Below are 18,360 nucleotides of genomic sequence, written 5' to 3' on the forward strand. Positions count from 1 at the left end.
AACAAAACAAAGTGGAGGAACTTCAGATTCTTAAATTGGACCAAGAAATATAATAAACAATTTGTTGGGCATTCTTCAGATATAAAAATGTATTGATTTGATGTTTTCCTTTAGTTTAAAGTAACTTTTTGAATTGAAAGAACACGGGAAGGCTGTATACATTAGAATAGAGAATAAATACCGGCCTGTTGTAAGTACATTGTTATTGTTGGATCTATGGTTTGGAGTCAAGGTAGACTTGACTACTTATTGTTCCTGAAGGCAGAGGTAGTGAGGTTGTCTGTAATTGTCTGGGTAGTGGTCTGTAATGATGCAGTTGTGCACTTTCCTTATTACCCAGTTCTTCTCTGGCATCTGATATTACTAGGGCTCAATTAAGGCTACAATTATTTGTAGCACAGTGGCACTTAAGGTAAGGAATGAGTGCTCCAAAAATGTCAGCTTGGTCACAATGGAGCCCTTTAGCAAAGAGGACCTTCCAATTAGGCTACAAATTGGTCGCTCTGGTCTGCAATGTCTCCCCTCAATTGTCTGAAGGAAATAAAACTCACACAAGGTGCATCTGCTTATAAGTTGACATTACTGCCTCACTGCTTCATAATAACCCTATTTTTTTCAGAACAGTAATACTTGTATGATCCCTTGACTTACATACTTATATTTGATAGATAGATGATAGAGAGAGAGAGAGAGAGAGAGAGAGAGAGAGAGAGAGAGAGAGAAAGAGAGAGAGAGAGAGAGAGAGAGAGAGAGAGAGAGATTTACAGTACAAATGTGTATATATGATATAAAGATATACTATGTATTTGCATTTGTTTCAGATATGGAAAACTGTCTCAAATGTGAAGACAATGAATGGCCAAATCAGGAGAAAACCATGTGTATTGAGAAGCATATTGAATTTCTTTCCTATGAAGATGATTCCATAACTCTAGCCTTTATTATCATATATATTGTGCTTTTTATAATGGCAGCAGTTATACTGGGAATCTTTATTTCATTTCAAGACACTCCAGTAGTGAAAGCCAATAATCGAAATCTGAGCTTTATTCTCCTTGTCTCCATCAAGCTGAGCTTCCTCTCTGTATTTCTGTTCCTTGGCCAACCTACTGATATAACCTGCATGCTCCGGCAAACCTCTTTTGGAATTTCCTTCTGCATTGCTGTATCATGTGTTTTGGCAAAGACTATAATGGTTTGCATTTCATTCAAAGCCACTAAGCCTGGGAGCCCCTGGAGAAAATGGGTTGGGGTAAAAGTGGCAAACGTGCTTGTTTTTATTTGCTCATTAATTCAGTGTCTGATTAGTGTTATATGGTTAGTCATTTCACCTCCATATGTGGAGCACAATATTCATTCTGAACCTGGAAAAATCATCATTCAGTGCAATGAGGGCTCAGTAGTTGCCTTCTATATTGTCCTCTCCTACATGGGATTGTTGGCATCTGTGAGTTTCATTGTAGCTTTCTTGGCTCGGACATTACCGGACAGTTTTAATGAGGCCAAGTACATCACTTTCAGCATGTTGCTCTTCTGCAGTGTTTGGATCACAATGATCCCGGCCTATCTGAGCACCAAAGGCAAATACATGGTGGCAGTGGAGATATTTGCCATAATCTCTTCAAGCTCTGGTCTTCTCTTCTGTATATTTCTACCCAAATGTTACATAATATTATTCAAACCAGAGATGAACACAAAACAATATTTGTTGGGAAAAAGTAATACATAACGGCTAATTTACCAAGTGCAGGACTGGGTTTGAAGTAGACAAGTGTGAACTGCCATGTTTTTGTATCCTCTAAGTTTGGGAGTACCAATGGAGCAATCATGCTATATAGCCTAGTCCTTACCTTGAGGCAAGGCTATATAGTTTTTATCCTCTCTCAGTGCTCTGTACACATGATACCATATTATTAATATAGCCTGTGATGTGCTTTGAGAATGAACCCTTGCAGTAGGAACATATAAAAATGAACCCCTATTTTAATATGCTCATGGACAAAACCCAAATAAGTTCATTTTGGAATTACAGAAGAAAAAAATGTGATTGCCTCAGTACTCATGCATTCGAACTAAGGGGTTTATTTACTAAACTCAAAATGCAAAAATCACGAAAAATTCGTTTTTTTTATATATATAAAATCTGACTTTTAAAAAAATCACAAATTTTCTGGAATTTATTAAACCTAGAGGATGGAAAAGTCAGAATCTGAAAAGCCGGCATCTCAGACCTGTCGAGGTTGCATATAAGTTAATGGGCGAAGTCCCAATGATTTTTTGATGTGCGCTGGGTTTCGGTGAAAATTACGAAAAAATCATGAAAATTGGATGAATAATTCGTGCAAATCAGATTTTTTTTCCCGCAAAGCAAATTTTCGTGAAAATCTAATAATAAATAAGTGTAAAAAACCAGAGCAGATTTGATCGGACTTTGTAGCAGAAAATATTGAGATACATTCGGACTTTGATAAATAACCCCCTAAGTGTCCATTCTTGGGCAGGAATTTAGAAGTTTTTCTTTGCTTTATGGGAGGCTATGATACGGATTTCAGGAGGAAGGGGCCTCTTTTATTTTAATTGAGGGGAGAAGGGTTTTTGTACAGGATTTAGCAGAATGTAGCACAGACTATAGTATGGTAGTAGAGGTAGGCGTTTTAGAAGGCCAGTTATTAGCAGGTTATGGTTGTCTAAGCAGGATAGGATGAGAGTTTGCATGAGCATCTTAACTGTTACTTGCAGAAGGGACACATTTTGGAAATTTTGGCATGTTTCTCAAATTTTGGACAGATGTTCACTATACAGTATACACCAAAGTATGTTTAAAACAATAGTCTTTATTGGCTTCTTTTAAAAACAGTTGAAGATCGGAAAAACCAAACGCCAATAAAAATTATTGTTTTCAACTTTTTTGGAGTATATGCTGCTGTTTATAATTTGAGAAGCGTGTTTTTGGGAACACTTGGGGACTTGCAGCTTCTCCAAATATAAATGGTGAGCTGGAGCGGCTGAATTTTGTATTGCTCAATTTTGCAAGTAGTAGTAGTAAGAGGTTTTGACGATGGCGTTTGTTTGGTCAAGGAAAGAGAGGGAGGAGTCAAAGATTACCCTAAAACAACATGCGGAGTAGGCAGGGTTAATGAGCATGCCATCAGTTGAATTTGGGGTGGGGGTTAGGACCAGACGTTTGTAGAATAAAGATGAGTTATTGGATTCAGTTTAAGGTGAGGATGATTATTCCAGTTGGAGACTGGATGCACTTAGAGATTCTATTCTTAGTTTCAGATGTTAAAAAGGGGTTGTATAGAAAGTATATAGTAAAGATACAGAATGTATAATCTCATTTCTGATGTTTGGTTCTCTTATATATATATATATATATATTTTATAATATAATAAAAATGACAGCTCCCATTTACTCTACCCTCTCCAAATGTAAAGACAATTGAAATTCATGTCATCTTTATGTCCCTCCCAATGATTCATTCTGACTATAAATAAAAAACCTTATGCTCAACTAAGGGTTCCACAAGGTTCTCTACTTCTACTGTTAGGGGCCGATTCACTAAGTTCGGGTGAAGGATTCGAGTGAAAAATACTTCGAATTTCGAAGTATTTTTTGGGTACTTCGACCATCGAATGGGCTACTTCGACCTTCGACTACGACCTTCGGAAGGTCCCCATAGGCTTGCTAAACTTTTTTTGATCGAAGGATTTTCCTTCGATCGTTGGATTAAAATCCTTCGATATTCGAAGTCGAAGGATTTCAATTCGAGGGTCGAATTTCGAAGTATTTTTTACTTCGAAATTCGACCCTTAGTGAATCTGCCCCTTAGTCTCTCACACTCTACTCTAGTTCTCATTTACGTCTGCAGATGCAGTGGGCAAGTAGTAAAGTTTCCTGCAGTGAGTTGTGTTTAAAACCAAGGGACTTGCATCAATATGTGCTCTTTGCACTTTCATGTAGTTGAGCTCAGTGCTGATCAGTCCTTTCTATTCAAAATCACGGGAACTAATCAGGGCACTGTGTGAACCCTGGAGCTACTGCCACCTCCAGATCAGGCAGTTACTTTAGGGTTCCTTCAGCACCCTGAGTCCCCACCCTGAAAATATTCAGCACAATTTCCTTATATTTTCAGGGACATAGTTGTCCCAGATGCAGTGGGGATGAGTCAGACACAGAGCAATGCTAATATTTTACTTTATCGTTCCTTTATTCAGAATGTGATCAGGATATACTGAAATACTGACAATCCATCTACATTTTTTTTTTTTTTGGAACGTAGAAGAATTCTGCACCTGAATGTATAGAAAGTATAATACAGTATGTAAAACAAGTCTCTTTATTGAATAGACTGGGGTTGTCATAAACAAACCTAATATTGTACTAAGAAAAAGCATCGCAAATATGAATGTCCGGGGTCTACTGAATAGTTTGATACTCATTGTGCATAGCATTACCAAAGTGCCTTGCATTTAGAGACTCCCAAGCAAACAAAATGCAAATAAAGTGCCACTTCAGCTACTGAAAAATCAAAACATTTACTGCATTTGGGGGGGGGGGGGTAGTTAAAATCCAAACAAAGCAAGTTCTTTGGGTGTAAATTTCATTTGCATGGTGGGTTGTTTTGTAAAATAGTGGAAGGGAATAAAAAATAACATTAGAAATTGTGATCCTACTACAAATCAACCTACCCCTGTTTTGATCCCGCCTGAGGGTGTGGAGGTAACACCTGTTGGGGTGGGAGCAGAGATGACAAGAAAAAGTAGAGTGTGTAACCATTGGGGCAGCCATTCAAGCACAGGATACACAGTAGATAACAGATAAGTACTACTATAGTTATATAAACAAGCTGCTGTGTAGCCATGGGGACAGCCATTCAAGCACAGGATACACAGTAGATAACAGATAAGTACTACTATAGTTTATATAAACAAGCTGCTGTGTAGCCATGGGGCAGCCATTCAAGCACAGGATACACAGTAGATAACAGATAAGTACTACTATAGTTTATATAAACAAGCTGCTGTGTAGCCATGGGGGCAGCCATTCAAGCATAGGATACACAGTAGATAACAGATAAGTACTACTATAGTTTATATAAACAAGCTGCTGTGTAGCCATGGGGGCAGCCATTCAAGCACAGGATACACAGTAGATAACAGATAAGTACTACTATAGTTTATATAAACAAGCTGCTGTGTAGCCATGGGGCAGCCATTCAAGCACAGGATACACAGTAGATAACAGATAAGTACTACTATAGTTTATATAAACAAGCTGCTGTGTAGCCATGGGGGCAGCCATTCAAGCACAGGATACACAGTAGATAACAGATAAGTACTACTATAGTTTATATAAACAAGCTGCTGTGTAGCCATGGGGCAGCCATTCAAGCACAGGATACACAGTAGATAACAGATAAGTACTACTATAGTTTATATAAACAAGCTGCTGTGTAGCCATTGGGGCAGCCATTCAAGCACAGGATACACAGTAGATAACAGATAAGTACTACTATAGTTTATATAAACAAGCTGCTGTGTAGCCATGGGGCAGCCATTCAAGCACAGGATACACAGTAGATAACAGATAAGTACTACTATAGTTTATATAAACAAGCTGCTGTGTAGCCATTGGGGCAGCCATTCAAGCACAGGATACACAGTAGATAACAGATAAGTACTACTATAGTTTATATAAACAAGCTGCTGTGTAGCCATGGGGCAGCCATTCAAGCACAGGATACACAGTAGATAACAGATAAGTACTACTATAGTTTATATAAACAAGCTGCTGTGTAGCCATGGGGGCAGCCATTCAAGCACAGGATACACAGTAGATAACAGATACATACTACTATAGTTATATAAACAAGCTGCTGTGTAGCCATGGAGGTAGCCATTCAAGCACAGGATACACAGTAGATAACAGATAAGTACTACTATAGTTTATATAAACAAGCTGCTGTGTAGCCATGGGGGCAGCCATTCAAGCACAGGATACACAGTAGATAACAGATACATACTACTATAGTTATATAAACAAGCTGCTGTGTAGCCATGGGGGCAGCCATTCAAGCACAGGATACACAATAGATAACAGATAAGTACTACTATAGTTTATATAAACAAGCTGCTGTGTAGCCATGGGGACAGCCATTCAAGCACAGGATACACAGTAGATAACAGATACATACTACTATAGTTATATAAACAAGCTGCTGTGTAGCCATGGGGGCAGCCATTCAAGCACAGGATACACAGTAGATAACAGATAAGTACTACTATAGTTTATATAAATAAGCTGCTGTGTAGCCATGGGGGCAGCCATTCAAGCACAGGATACACAGTAGATAACAGATACATACTACTATAGTTATATAAACAAGCTGCTGTGTAGCCATGGGGGCAGCCATTCAAGCACAGGATACACAGTAGATAACAGATACGTACTACTATAGTTTATATAAACAAGCTGCTGTGTAGCCATGGGGGCAGCCATTCAAGCACAGGATACACAGTAGATAACAGATACGTACTACTATAGTTTATATAAACAAGCTGCTGTGTAGCCATGGGGGCAGCCATTCAAGCACAGGATACACAGTAGATAACAGATAAGTACTACTATAGTTTATATAAACAAGCTGCTGTGAAGCCATGGGGGCAGCCATTCAAGCACAGGATACACAGTAGATAACAGATAAGTACTACTATAGTTTATATAAACAAGCTGCTGTGTAGCCATGGGGGCAGCCATTCAAGGACAGGATACACAGTAGATAACAGATAAGTACTACTATAGTTTATATAAACAAGCTGCTGTGTAGCCATGGGGGCAGCCATTCAAGTACAGGATACACAGTAGATAACAGATAAGTACTACTATAGTTTATATAAACAAGCTGCTGTGTAGCCATGGGGGCAGCCATTCAAGCACAGGATACACAGTAGATAACAGATACATACTACTATAGTTATATAAACAAGCTGCTGTGTAGCCATGGGGGCAGCCATTCAAGCACAGGATACACAATAGATAACAGATAAGTACTACTATAGTTTATATAAACAAGCTGCTGTGTAGCCATGGGGACAGCCATTCAAGCACAGGATACACAGTAGATAACAGATACATACTACTATAGTTATATAAACAAGCTGCTGTGTAGCCATGGGGGCAGCCATTCAAGCACAGGATACACAGTAGATAACAGATAAGTACTACTATAGTTTATATAAATAAGCTGCTGTGTAGCCATGGGGGCAGCCATTCAAGCACAGGATACACAGTAGATAACAGATACATACTACTATAGTTATATAAACAAGCTGCTGTGTAGCCATGGGGGCAGCCATTCAAGCACAGGATACACAGTAGATAACAGATACGTACTACTATAGTTTATATAAACAAGCTGCTGTGTAGCCATGGGGGCAGCCATTCAAGCACAGGATACACAGTAGATAACAGATACGTACTACTATAGTTTATATAAACAAGCTGCTGTGTAGCCATGGGGGCAGCCATTCAAGCACAGGATACACAGTAGATAACAGATAAGTACTACTATAGTTTATATAAACAAGCTGCTGTGAAGCCATGGGGGCAGCCATTCAAGCACAGGATACACAGTAGATAACAGATAAGTACTACTATAGTTTATATAAACAAGCTGCTGTGTAGCCATGGGGGCAGCCATTCAAGGACAGGATACACAGTAGATAACAGATAAGTACTACTATAGTTTATATAAACAAGCTGCTGTGTAGCCATGGGGGCAGCCATTCAAGTACAGGATACACAGTAGATAACAGATAAGTACTACTATAGTTTATATAAACAAGCTGCTGTGTAGCCATGGGGCAGCCATTCAAGCACAGGATACACAGTAGATAACAGATAAGTACTACTATAGTTTATATAAACAAGCTGCTGTGTAGCCATGGGGGCAGCCATTCAAGCACAGGATACACAGTAGATAACAGATAAGTACTACTATAGTTATATAAACAAGCTGCTGTGTAGCCATGGGGGCAGCCATTCAAGCACAGGATACACAGTAGATAACAGATAAGTACTACTATAGTTTATATAAACAAGCTGCTGTGTAGCCATGGGGCAGCCATTCAAGCACAGGATACACAGTAGATAACAGATAAGTACTACTATAGTTTATATAAACAAGCTGCTGTGTAGCCATTGGGGCAGCCATTCAAGCACAGGATACACAGTAGATAACAGATAAGTACTACTATAGTTTATATAAACAAGCTGCTGTGTAGCCATGGGGCAGCCATTCAAGCACAGGATACACAGTAGATAACAGATAAGTACTACTATAGTTTATATAAACAAGCTGCTGTGTAGCCATTGGGGCAGCCATTCAAGCACAGGATACACAGTAGATAACAGATAAGTACTACTATAGTTTATATAAACAAGCTGCTGTGTAGCCATGGGGCAGCCATTCAAGCACAGGATACACAGTAGATAACAGATAAGTACTACTATAGTTTATATAAACAAGCTGCTGTGTAGCCATGGGGGCAGCCATTCAAGCACAGGATACACAGTAGATAACAGATACATACTACTATAGTTATATAAACAAGCTGCTGTGTAGCCATGGAGGTAGCCATTCAAGCACAGGATACACAGTAGATAACAGATAAGTACTACTATAGTTTATATAAACAAGCTGCTGTGTAGCCATGGGGGCAGCCATTCAAGCACAGGATACACAGTAGATAACAGATACATACTACTATAGTTATATAAACAAGCTGCTGTGTAGCCATGGGGGCAGCCATTCAAGCACAGGATACACAGTAGATAACAGATACGTACTACTATAGTTTATATAAACAAGCTGCTGTGTAGCCATGGGGGCAGCCATTCAAGCACAGGATACACAGTAGATAACAGATACGTACTACTATAGTTTATATAAACAAGCTGCTGTGTAGCCATGGGGGCAGCCATTCAAGCACAGGATACACAGTAGATAACAGATAAGTACTACTATAGTTTATATAAACAAGCTGCTGTGTAGCCATGGGGGCAGCCATTCAAGCACAGGATACACAGTAGATAACAGATAAGTACTACTATAGTTTATATAAACAAGCTGCTGTGTAGCCATGGGGCAGCCATTCAAGGACAGGATACACAGTAGATAACAGATAAATACTACTATAGTTTATATAAACAAGCTGCTGTGTAGCCATGGGGGCAGCCATTCAAGTACAGGATACACAGTAGATAACAGATAAGTACTACTATAGTTTATATAAACAAGCTGCTGTGTAGCCATGGGGCAGCCATTCAAGCACAGGATACACAGTAGATAACAGATAAGTACTACTATAGTTTATATAAACAAGCTGCTGTGTAGCCATGGGGGCAGCCATTCAAGCACAGGATACACAGTAGATAACAGATAAGTACTACTATAGTTTATATAAACAAGCTGCTGTGTAGCCATGGGGGCAGCTATTCAAGGACAGGATACACAGTAGATAACAGATAAGTACTACTATAGTTTATATAAACAAGCTGCTGTGTAGCCATGGGGGCAGCCATTCAAGTACAGGATACACAGTAGATAACAGATAAGTACTACTATAGTTTATATAAACAAGCTGCTGTGTAGCCATGGGGCAGCCATTCAAGCACAGGATACACAGTAGATAACAGATAAGTACTACTATAGTTTATATAAACAAGCTGCTGTGTAACCATTGGGGCAGCCATTCAAGCACAGGATACACAGTAGATAACAGATAAGTACTACTATAGTTTATATAAACAAGCTGCTGTGTAGCCATGGGGGCAGCCATTCAAGCACAGGATACACAGTAGATAACAGATAAGTACTACTATAGTTTATATAAACAAGCTGCTGTGTAGCCATGGGGCAGCCATTCAAGCACAGGATACACAGTAGATAACAGATAAGTACTACTATAGTTTATATAAACAAGCTGCTGTGTAGCCATGGGGGCAGCCATTCAAGGACAGGATACACAGTAGATAACAGATAAGTACTACTATAGTTTATATAAACAAGCTGCTGTGTAGCCATGGGGGCAGCCATTCAAGGACAGGATAAGCAGTAGATAACAGATAAGTACTACTATAGTTTATATAAACAAGCTGCTGTCTAACCACGGGGACAGCCATTCAAGCACAGGATACACAGTAGATAATACATAAGTACTACTATAGTTTATATAAACAAGCTGCTGTGTAGCCATGGGGGCAGCCATTCAAGCACAGGATACACAGTAGATAACAGATAAGTACTACTATAGTTTATATAAACAAGCTGCTGTGTAGCCATGGGGCAGCCATTCAAGCACAGGATACACAGTAGATAACAGATAAGTACTACTATAGTTTATATAAACAAGCTGCAGTGTAACCATGGGGGCAGACATTCAAGCACAGGATACACAGTAGATAACAGATAAGTACTACTATAGTTTATATAAACAAGCTGCTGTGTAGCCATGGGGGCAGCCATTCAAGCACAGGATACACAGTAGATAACAGATAAGTACTACTATAGTGCTTGAATGGCTGCCCCATTTATACACAGCAGCTGTCTTAAGCTAAATCTAAAGCCTGATGTACTATCCAGCTGTGGTCCCTTTTTTATAGGCAGATTCAAAGGCTAGGGGATAGTTACTCCCTACTACATTCCTTGTGGGAGCATCAGTTAATAGTGCTACTCCAGCAGAATTCTGCACTGAAATCCATTTCTCAAAAGAGCAAACAGATTTTTTTATATTCAATTTTGAAATCTGACATGGGGCTGGACATTTTGTCAATTTCCCAGCTGCCCCTGGTCATGTGACTTGTGCCTGCACTTTAGGAGAGAAATGCTTTCTGGCAGGCTGCTGTTTTTCCTTCTCAATGTAACTGAATGTGTCTCAGTGGGACCTGGATTTTACTATTGAGTGCTGTTCTTAGATCTACCAGGCAGCTGTTATCTTGTGTTAGGGAGCTGCTATCTGGTTACCTTCCCATTGTTCTTTTGTTTGGCTGCTGGGGGGGGAAGGGAGGGGGGTGATATCACTCCAACTTGCAGTACAGCAGTAAAGAGTGACTGAAGTTTATCAGCGCACAAGTCACATGACTTGGGGCAGCTGGGAAATTGACAATATGTCTAGCCCCATGTCAGATTTCAAAATTAAATATAAAATAATCTGTTTGCTCTTTTGAGAAATGGATTTCAGTGCAGAATTCTGCTGGAGCAGCACTATTAACTGATTCATTTTGAAAAAAAAATTTTTTTCCCATGACAGTATCCCTTTAAGGGAAAACAACAGGATCTTCTCACTTGTCACGGGCTGGCCTCATTCATGGTGTTTCTGCTCCACAACTTATCATTACAGGTACTGGTCCCTCTAGGACAGAACAGCTTTAGTGGACCTTGTTGTACCCAGGCTCCCTGGAACACATCCAGCTGGGTCACTAACCAGAAGCCAAAGTGTAAGACACACAACAACTTCCCTTACCTCCCAGCGTGTCCATCTTCGGGTCCCACAGCACATGCGTGTCTGGCGCACAGTCCCAGAAATTTGAAGTATCTTTGAACAAGATGTAATGTGCTGTAAAGCTTGAGCTAGTTGAGCCTGTTGAGTCTCATGGTCCAGATGTTTCATCATTATGTCGAAGTAACCCTACATAGTCGAGGAAGCAGCAGCAGCCTGGGAAGGTTCCATTTTGGGCCCAAGCTAACTGTGACATACTTGTCTTATAGGAACCTTAGAAGATGCACAGGGCACCTCTGTGGATTCCGGTGTTCACAGATGCCCTGGGCTTTGTGCTGCAGAACCTGCTAGGAGTAGTGCATTAAAGGACCAGTAACATTAAAAAATTTTATCTAAAAAATCGGTTCTATAAGCTACAAATAACAGGCATGCCCCAATACATTTATATGACATAGTTTAAATTTTTTTTAAAAAATTCCAAAAAAACTTCTCTCCATTAACCATGGAGAACGGCGAATAGGCGACCGCGCACTCCCAGCGCTGTTCCTCCACACAGCACTTCCGCTGTAAGAAACCCGGAAGTTAGAGCTAATTCAGAGAAGCCTGGAGGTATTTATTGCTGTGCAGACTGGGGAGAGGCAGAAGGACTAAAAGGCTTTGGTGAGTGAGCAGTTTGGCAAGGGGGGCTATGTGGAGGGAAAGGCTGCACTGCGGGGAAGACAAAGATGCGGAGGGGACGGAACAGACTGGAACTGCTGGGCAAGGGAGACTGTGGGATGTGAAAAACTGCAGGGGAGGGAAAGGCTGCGGGGAAGAGACAGAGACGCTGAGGGGAGGGGATGGAATGGCTGGGCAAGGGAGGCTGCGGGGAGAGAGAACTGTGGTGGGAGAGGGAAACGGATGGGCAAAACAGGCTGCAGGAAGAATGAGAACAGCGACGGGAGAGGAACAGCTGGGGGACAGAGGGAACTGAACCTGGCGACTTGGTTGCTAAGTGACAGTGACGCCACGAAACAGGAAGCCAGGTCAATACCCGGAAGAGGCTCACAGCAGCGCGCACGTAGGGAAGAACAAGGGAGAAGAAGCAAGAAGATGGCAGGGAGCCCTTGGACGCCGTGGGACAGTGCCGGTTTGAGTTTCTACCGATGTCTTACTCAAACAGCAGGAAAGAGCAGCATATTGGAGGTAAGTAATGTATATCCATTATTTTTTATTATGAATTTAAAATGGTGTTACTGGTCCTTTAATAGTAACAAGTCCAAAACGAGGTACCGGCAAGGATTATGCAAAGTCCAAAAAATTCTCTATAGTCATGCCTTATTAAAAATATATAAATTTATTGGAACATCTAAAATACATTACCCCACATGGAGCCTAACGTGTTTCGTGCTTGCCCAGCAGGCAGCTGGAATCGAAGTCAATAATCAGGCAGGAGTAAAAACAGGAATTCAAACACAGTATAAAGCTTAGGCAGGATCTGTAAATGGAAGCCAGCTTGGGCACTGTTACCAGGACGAGCAGGGCTTAAAAAGGAGATTTGGCACCAATTTGCGCTGCATGATGACATCACGATGCTCCTCGACAAAGCGCGAGTGTCATAATGTGCACAGACGTCAGACACCCGCAAAGAAATGGGACCACGCACCGGACGTACATGCGATGTGGAACCCGAAGATGGACGTGCTGGGAGGTAAGGGAAGGCACTGATCTTCCAGCGCTTCTCACACAAAAAAGAAGCTCCACCCCTAACCAGACACCATGTTACCGTGTGGCAGGAAGTAGGCCAATAACACAAATATGTAAATGAAGTAAATAAATACATGGGCATCTGCCCAACAAATAGGGAGATCAGGAAATGTAGGAATTTAAAGCTATAGGGACATATTAAGCTTATGGATGCCATGTTGCTAGTAACTACTATACTTTTAGATATAAAAGGGATTGGTGGGTGCATCGGTGTCATTCTTGAGAGTAAATATTCAGCAAGATGTCAGGACAGCGATTATCAGAAATAGTTTTTGAGTTTTACCTTTTGCTCAGGGTGCTCACTGACTATATTGATTTAGACAGAACGTCTCCACAACACAGGCTCCTCCTTCTTGTCGATTGAACACATTGGCGTATTGTTCTGTTCCACTGACGTAACTAGCGAGGACGCAGACCCTGCAGCTGCGGCGGGGGGGGGGCCCGGGGGAGAGGGGGCCCAGAACGGAGTTTACCAGTCTGTTATATTTTGCCACTAAACCACTATTACACTTGCGCTTCCTCACTCCTAATTGCAGATCCTTGTTTTTGCTGCTGTGCGTGGGGTAGGGGTGGGCCGCAGGCAGGACCCTTTTAAGGCCTTGGTGGTCCCTGGGTAAAGAGCTAAGTGGTGGGCCCCGCGACCCCTAGTGCGCATAGCAAGCCCAAAAAATTTGATAAGGCCACGCCTACTTTTTGGCCACACCTCCTAAATACCACAACATTTGCATAAAACATAACTCATTGATGCCAGTATTAAATGGATAATCAGTCCACTCCCATAGTAATGAAGTCTTTGCTGCTGTTCTAGAATGCAAAAATATGCAGAATAAAACTTTCCACAGAGATGACTTATTAATCAGTACAATTAAATGACTTATTAACGAGTTAAATCAGTACAATTATACACGGACGGTCAAAAAAGGAATGTTCTTCAAATGTATCCGCCTCCTCTTCTCTCCCACAAAATAAAGTGCACTCACCCTGCCCCAGTCACTAAAGTCCGATGAGCACAGACGTTTATCTCCATTGCACAAAACATCCCAACTCCATCATTAACTCCATCATTAACTCTCTCTGTAGCGGAGCTTCCTCTCTCTCTGCACCCGCACAGCCTCCAAATCGACACTTCCTGCACTGGACTATTCCACTACCCAGGGTGGTGCGAGCGGATCGGGGGAGGGAGCCCAGACACAGGTGCCTTCCTTTTCATCCTCTATTTTAAAAAAGATTGTTAAAAAAAAAAAAAACCTCGCAAGTCAGTGGGCCCCAAAATAAGTGGGCCCTGGGCAGATGCCCCTTCATTTGCATTATTAAAGTGGCCCTGGCTGCAGGGTGCAAGTAACTGACTTCCTTTTCCACTCCCTCCGTCTAAGCTGAGCAGTCCCCGCCTACATGTCTGCATCATCACCAGAAACGGAACTAGAGGGGGCGGGCCCTGGCGCAGGACGCACAGCCTGGCCCCCTGCCCCCCTCCGTAAACCCGGAACTGTCAGGGATATGCGCGACGCGCAGACTGCCAGGGGGCCCTGCGGGGGTGCGGGTCCTGGCCCGCTCGCACCCCCTGCTTCCCCGGTAGTTCCGCCCCTGATCATCACACAAATGTAGGGAGAGGCGGAGACTTAGAGCTGAACACATAGTAAGTGGCTGCAGAGGCCCTGGCTGGGCCCGCCTCTGTCTTCCTTCCCGTCACTGGGCCCGCCTGCCAGTCCCGCCTACAATCCCGCCCACATCATTGCAGAGTACACAGGACTGGAGAGAGGGCAGGACACTACATTACGTATTGGCCACACAGTCCCTGGATGGCTCCTGTCTGACTGATGCCGAGTGCCCTAACCTAGCGGTGGTGGAGGGGCTGGACAGGTAAGGCAACAGCATCAGGGAAGAACTGTTTTGCCTTGTTAAAGGAACAGTAACACCAAAAAATGTAAGTGTTTTAAAGTAATGAAAATATCATGTAGTGTTGCCCTGCACTGGTACAACTGGTCTGTTTGCTTCAGAAACACTACTATAGTTCATATAAACAAGCTGCTGTGGAGCAATGGCGGAAATTGAACAATGGCTATATGCTACAGGATAACTAATGGATAACAGATAACACCATTAGACAGACAGAGCTTATCTGCTATCTGCTGTGTAACCTGAGCCTTTTCTCCTTTGATTGGCTGCCCCCATTGCTACACAGCAGCTTGTTTATATAAACTATAGTAGTACTTATCTGTCATCTACTGTGTATCCTGTGCTTGAATGGCTGCCCCCATGGCTACACAGCAGCTTGTTTATATAAACTATAGTAGTACTTATCTGTTATCTACTGTGTATCCTGTGCTTGAATGGCTGCCCCCATGGCTACACAGCAGCTTGTTTATATAAACTATAGTAGTACTTATCTGTCATCTACTGTGTATCCTGTGCTTGAATGGCTGCCCCCATGGCTACACAGCAGCTTGTTTAGATTCGCTAGTGTTACTTCGTACCCTTACGCCTGGCGAATTTTCGTTACGGACGTAACTAGGCAAATTCACTAACTTGCGCAGTGTACTGAACGCTACCTTTTACGCTAGACTTCCTTCACCACCTCAGACCTGGTGAAGCGCAATAGAGTAGATAGGGCAAAAAAAGTTCAAATTTTTTCTAAGTCCCAAAAAACGCTGGCGTGTTTTCTATATTATGGGTGATAGGCTGAAAAAGATCGAAACAATTTTTGGGGCTTCCCTCCTCCCCCCTACATTTCCTGACTCATGGCAACTTACCTAGACAGTGGGCACATGTGTAGGGCAAAATAACATTTTATTTGATGATTTGAAGGTTTCCCAGGCATTTGTAGTGATTCTACGTATTCTTTCATTGAAATTTGAATTTGGCGCCGTATGCAAATTAACCATCGCTAGCGTAACTTCGCTTCACTTATCCTTACGCTACCCCTGTGCGCAACTTCGGATTTTAGTGAATTTGCGAAGCGCTGGCGAAACTACAGAACTTAGTGAATTTGCCCCTGAGACTTGAAGGCTGAGTAACGTGATTGGAGGGGTAGATCTAAGCAAGGTATGCCGGCAGGATAAAGGAGTGAATAGAGTCTTATCTAAATGGTAACAAACATACCAAGTGAAGCTGCATTTTTGTGAATGTTTTTGTTAAATGGGCGTGACTTATGGGGGAGTGGCCATAAAGTGGGTGTGGCCAGAAAATTCACTGCACTCCGCGCACCAGAGCCTTTTGTCCCTCTTTTTTGATGACAAATGTTGGGAGGTAAGTTATATGCTTGTGGTTAGAGCAAAGAAGGTACCATTAATTAGGGTGTGTGACTTCTAGTTACGCCACTGCTCTGTTCCTTGGCAAGAGTCAAAAAATGAAAAGTAAAAGATAAAAAAGAAAAAGAACAAAATAATAATAATATAACTAACAGAGTGGGTTATCAGACATTGCAATATGTAAGAAATGTGAATGTAGGAAGAGACCATCCACTAGTAAAGCAGTAGCCAAAAATATTTTGTAGGGAAGTGTTATTTGCCCTTTCCCTAACTGCATAACCCTGTGACTTTAAATCTGGAGCCACCAAAAACATGGCTGCTGCTTGCACTGCAGTGAGACAGTTTTCAGCCACAGCCTGGCCAATCAGCAAGAAGGATTTGCTTCTGACCTTGTGACCTCTCTGAAAGAAGTTTGGAGCCAAAATGAAAGTGAGGCTGAGGTTAAGCAGGAAGAAGAGAAGAAGAAAGCATGGTCTCTGCACAGCAGCCTGAGATTTCTTCTCTCTGCTGTAAGTGTTCCTGCTGATTTATCTGAGTAGGGAGCCAGGGATTTCACCTATAGAATATTTACCCATATAGGGAATCCCATAGTCAGAGCACAGGGAGTTAACCCTTTCCAGTCAGCCATCATAGTGAGTGGAACTAGTGCAGCTGAGCTATTGCTAGGGGAGTAATCCCTGTAGGATAGATAGGACTTCAGCCCTGTAGTGAGTTGCCAGCGTGTACACCCGATCTGGACTGTGGATTTCCCATGAGCCTCTGTGACACGTACAGTGGATCCTCAGGAATTCAGGAAGCCTTTCCCTACACCAGCATTCCAAGCTCAGTGTGGATTAAAGCTGCCAGACTGCTTCCCTGTATCTGCTCTGCCTCACAGGATCCTTCTTCTTTCACTATCACTGGGAGTTGGTGAGACCTTCACTTTACACATCCCGGGGGCATCAATCTGCTGTTGTTACACATACCTCTGATCTTACTACTTTGTTATATCTCCTCTGACCCCTAGTGTGTACTCACCACTCTTAAAGTGACAGTAGAATTTTCATACAGAGGTAAGGTTGCCACCTTTTTTAAAAAAAAAAAAAATACCGGCCAGTGGTCGGGCGGATAATAAAGGGGCGGACTGTGACGCAAAAGGGGGCGGAGCCGGTGGGCAGCAATGTAAAAAGGGGCCGAACCACAGGGTAGCGCCGCAAAAGGGCCGGGGCCCCATCGCAGAAGCCGAAGGAAATGTAAGTTTTAACTGGAGGGCAAGGGCTTTTGTAAAGGGTATTACAAATTACCGGCAGCTACATTGCCGGTAAATTTGTAATACCGGCCCCCGGCCCTGGCAGGTGTTTTACCGGCTAGGCCGGTAAAATACCGGCCGGGTGGCAACCCTATACAAAGGGTGATATTTGTTATATTGTCTAATATTCGTTGTATTATTGTTATTTCACTGTTCTTATTGCATTTCATATATTGCATTTCTAATATTACATATTACTGCAAATCTGCCTATTGTGTGGTTTATTGTCTGCTACAATTGGTACCAAAATCACTGCTATTGCCGTTCCCAGTGAGTTATATGCCACCAACATCTGGTTTTAGCCCTGGGTGGAGGCACTTAACTTATCCAAACCCCTAAATCTCCCACTTAGCGGAGGCTTGGGATCTATACTGTTAGCGCCACAGTGTGGCCCTGGATATTCCTGCCAAGAAAGGGTTACAATTTATTAAAATAAAAACACTTTATTAGGACATTTCTTAGCTCCTCCTTCATGTACCATCAATAGCTTTTTTTGCTCAGGATTGAACATAACAGAACACCAGGAAGTGGAACATGGAGAAGACATTATCACAATGAACATTTCTGCTCCATGTC

At 42.1% G+C, this 18,360-nt stretch overlaps 1 protein-coding gene across 1 annotated transcript; it reads left to right on the top strand.

Moving 5' to 3' along the window:
• Positions 1-823: 823 nt before the first annotated feature.
• On the top strand, positions 824-1,745 carry LOC121398273 (vomeronasal type-2 receptor 26-like). Its single transcript, XM_041577268.1, has one exon. It carries the CDS (start codon positions 824-826, stop codon positions 1,727-1,729), a length of 906 nt encoding a protein of 301 aa, XP_041433202.1. The 3' UTR covers positions 1,730-1,745.
• The last annotated feature ends 16,615 nt before the right edge of the window (positions 1,746-18,360 follow it).

Source organism: Xenopus laevis, chromosome 1S (assembly GCF_017654675.1).
Source record: "Xenopus laevis strain J_2021 chromosome 1S, Xenopus_laevis_v10.1, whole genome shotgun sequence".
Lineage (NCBI taxonomy): Eukaryota > Metazoa > Chordata > Amphibia > Anura > Pipidae > Xenopus > Xenopus laevis.

Bases quoted from the DNA above. Each gene is read 5' to 3' on its own strand.
- LOC121398273 (XM_041577268.1), top strand. From the start codon at position 824: ATGGAAAACTGTCTCAAATGTGAAGACAATGAATGGCCAAATCAGGAG.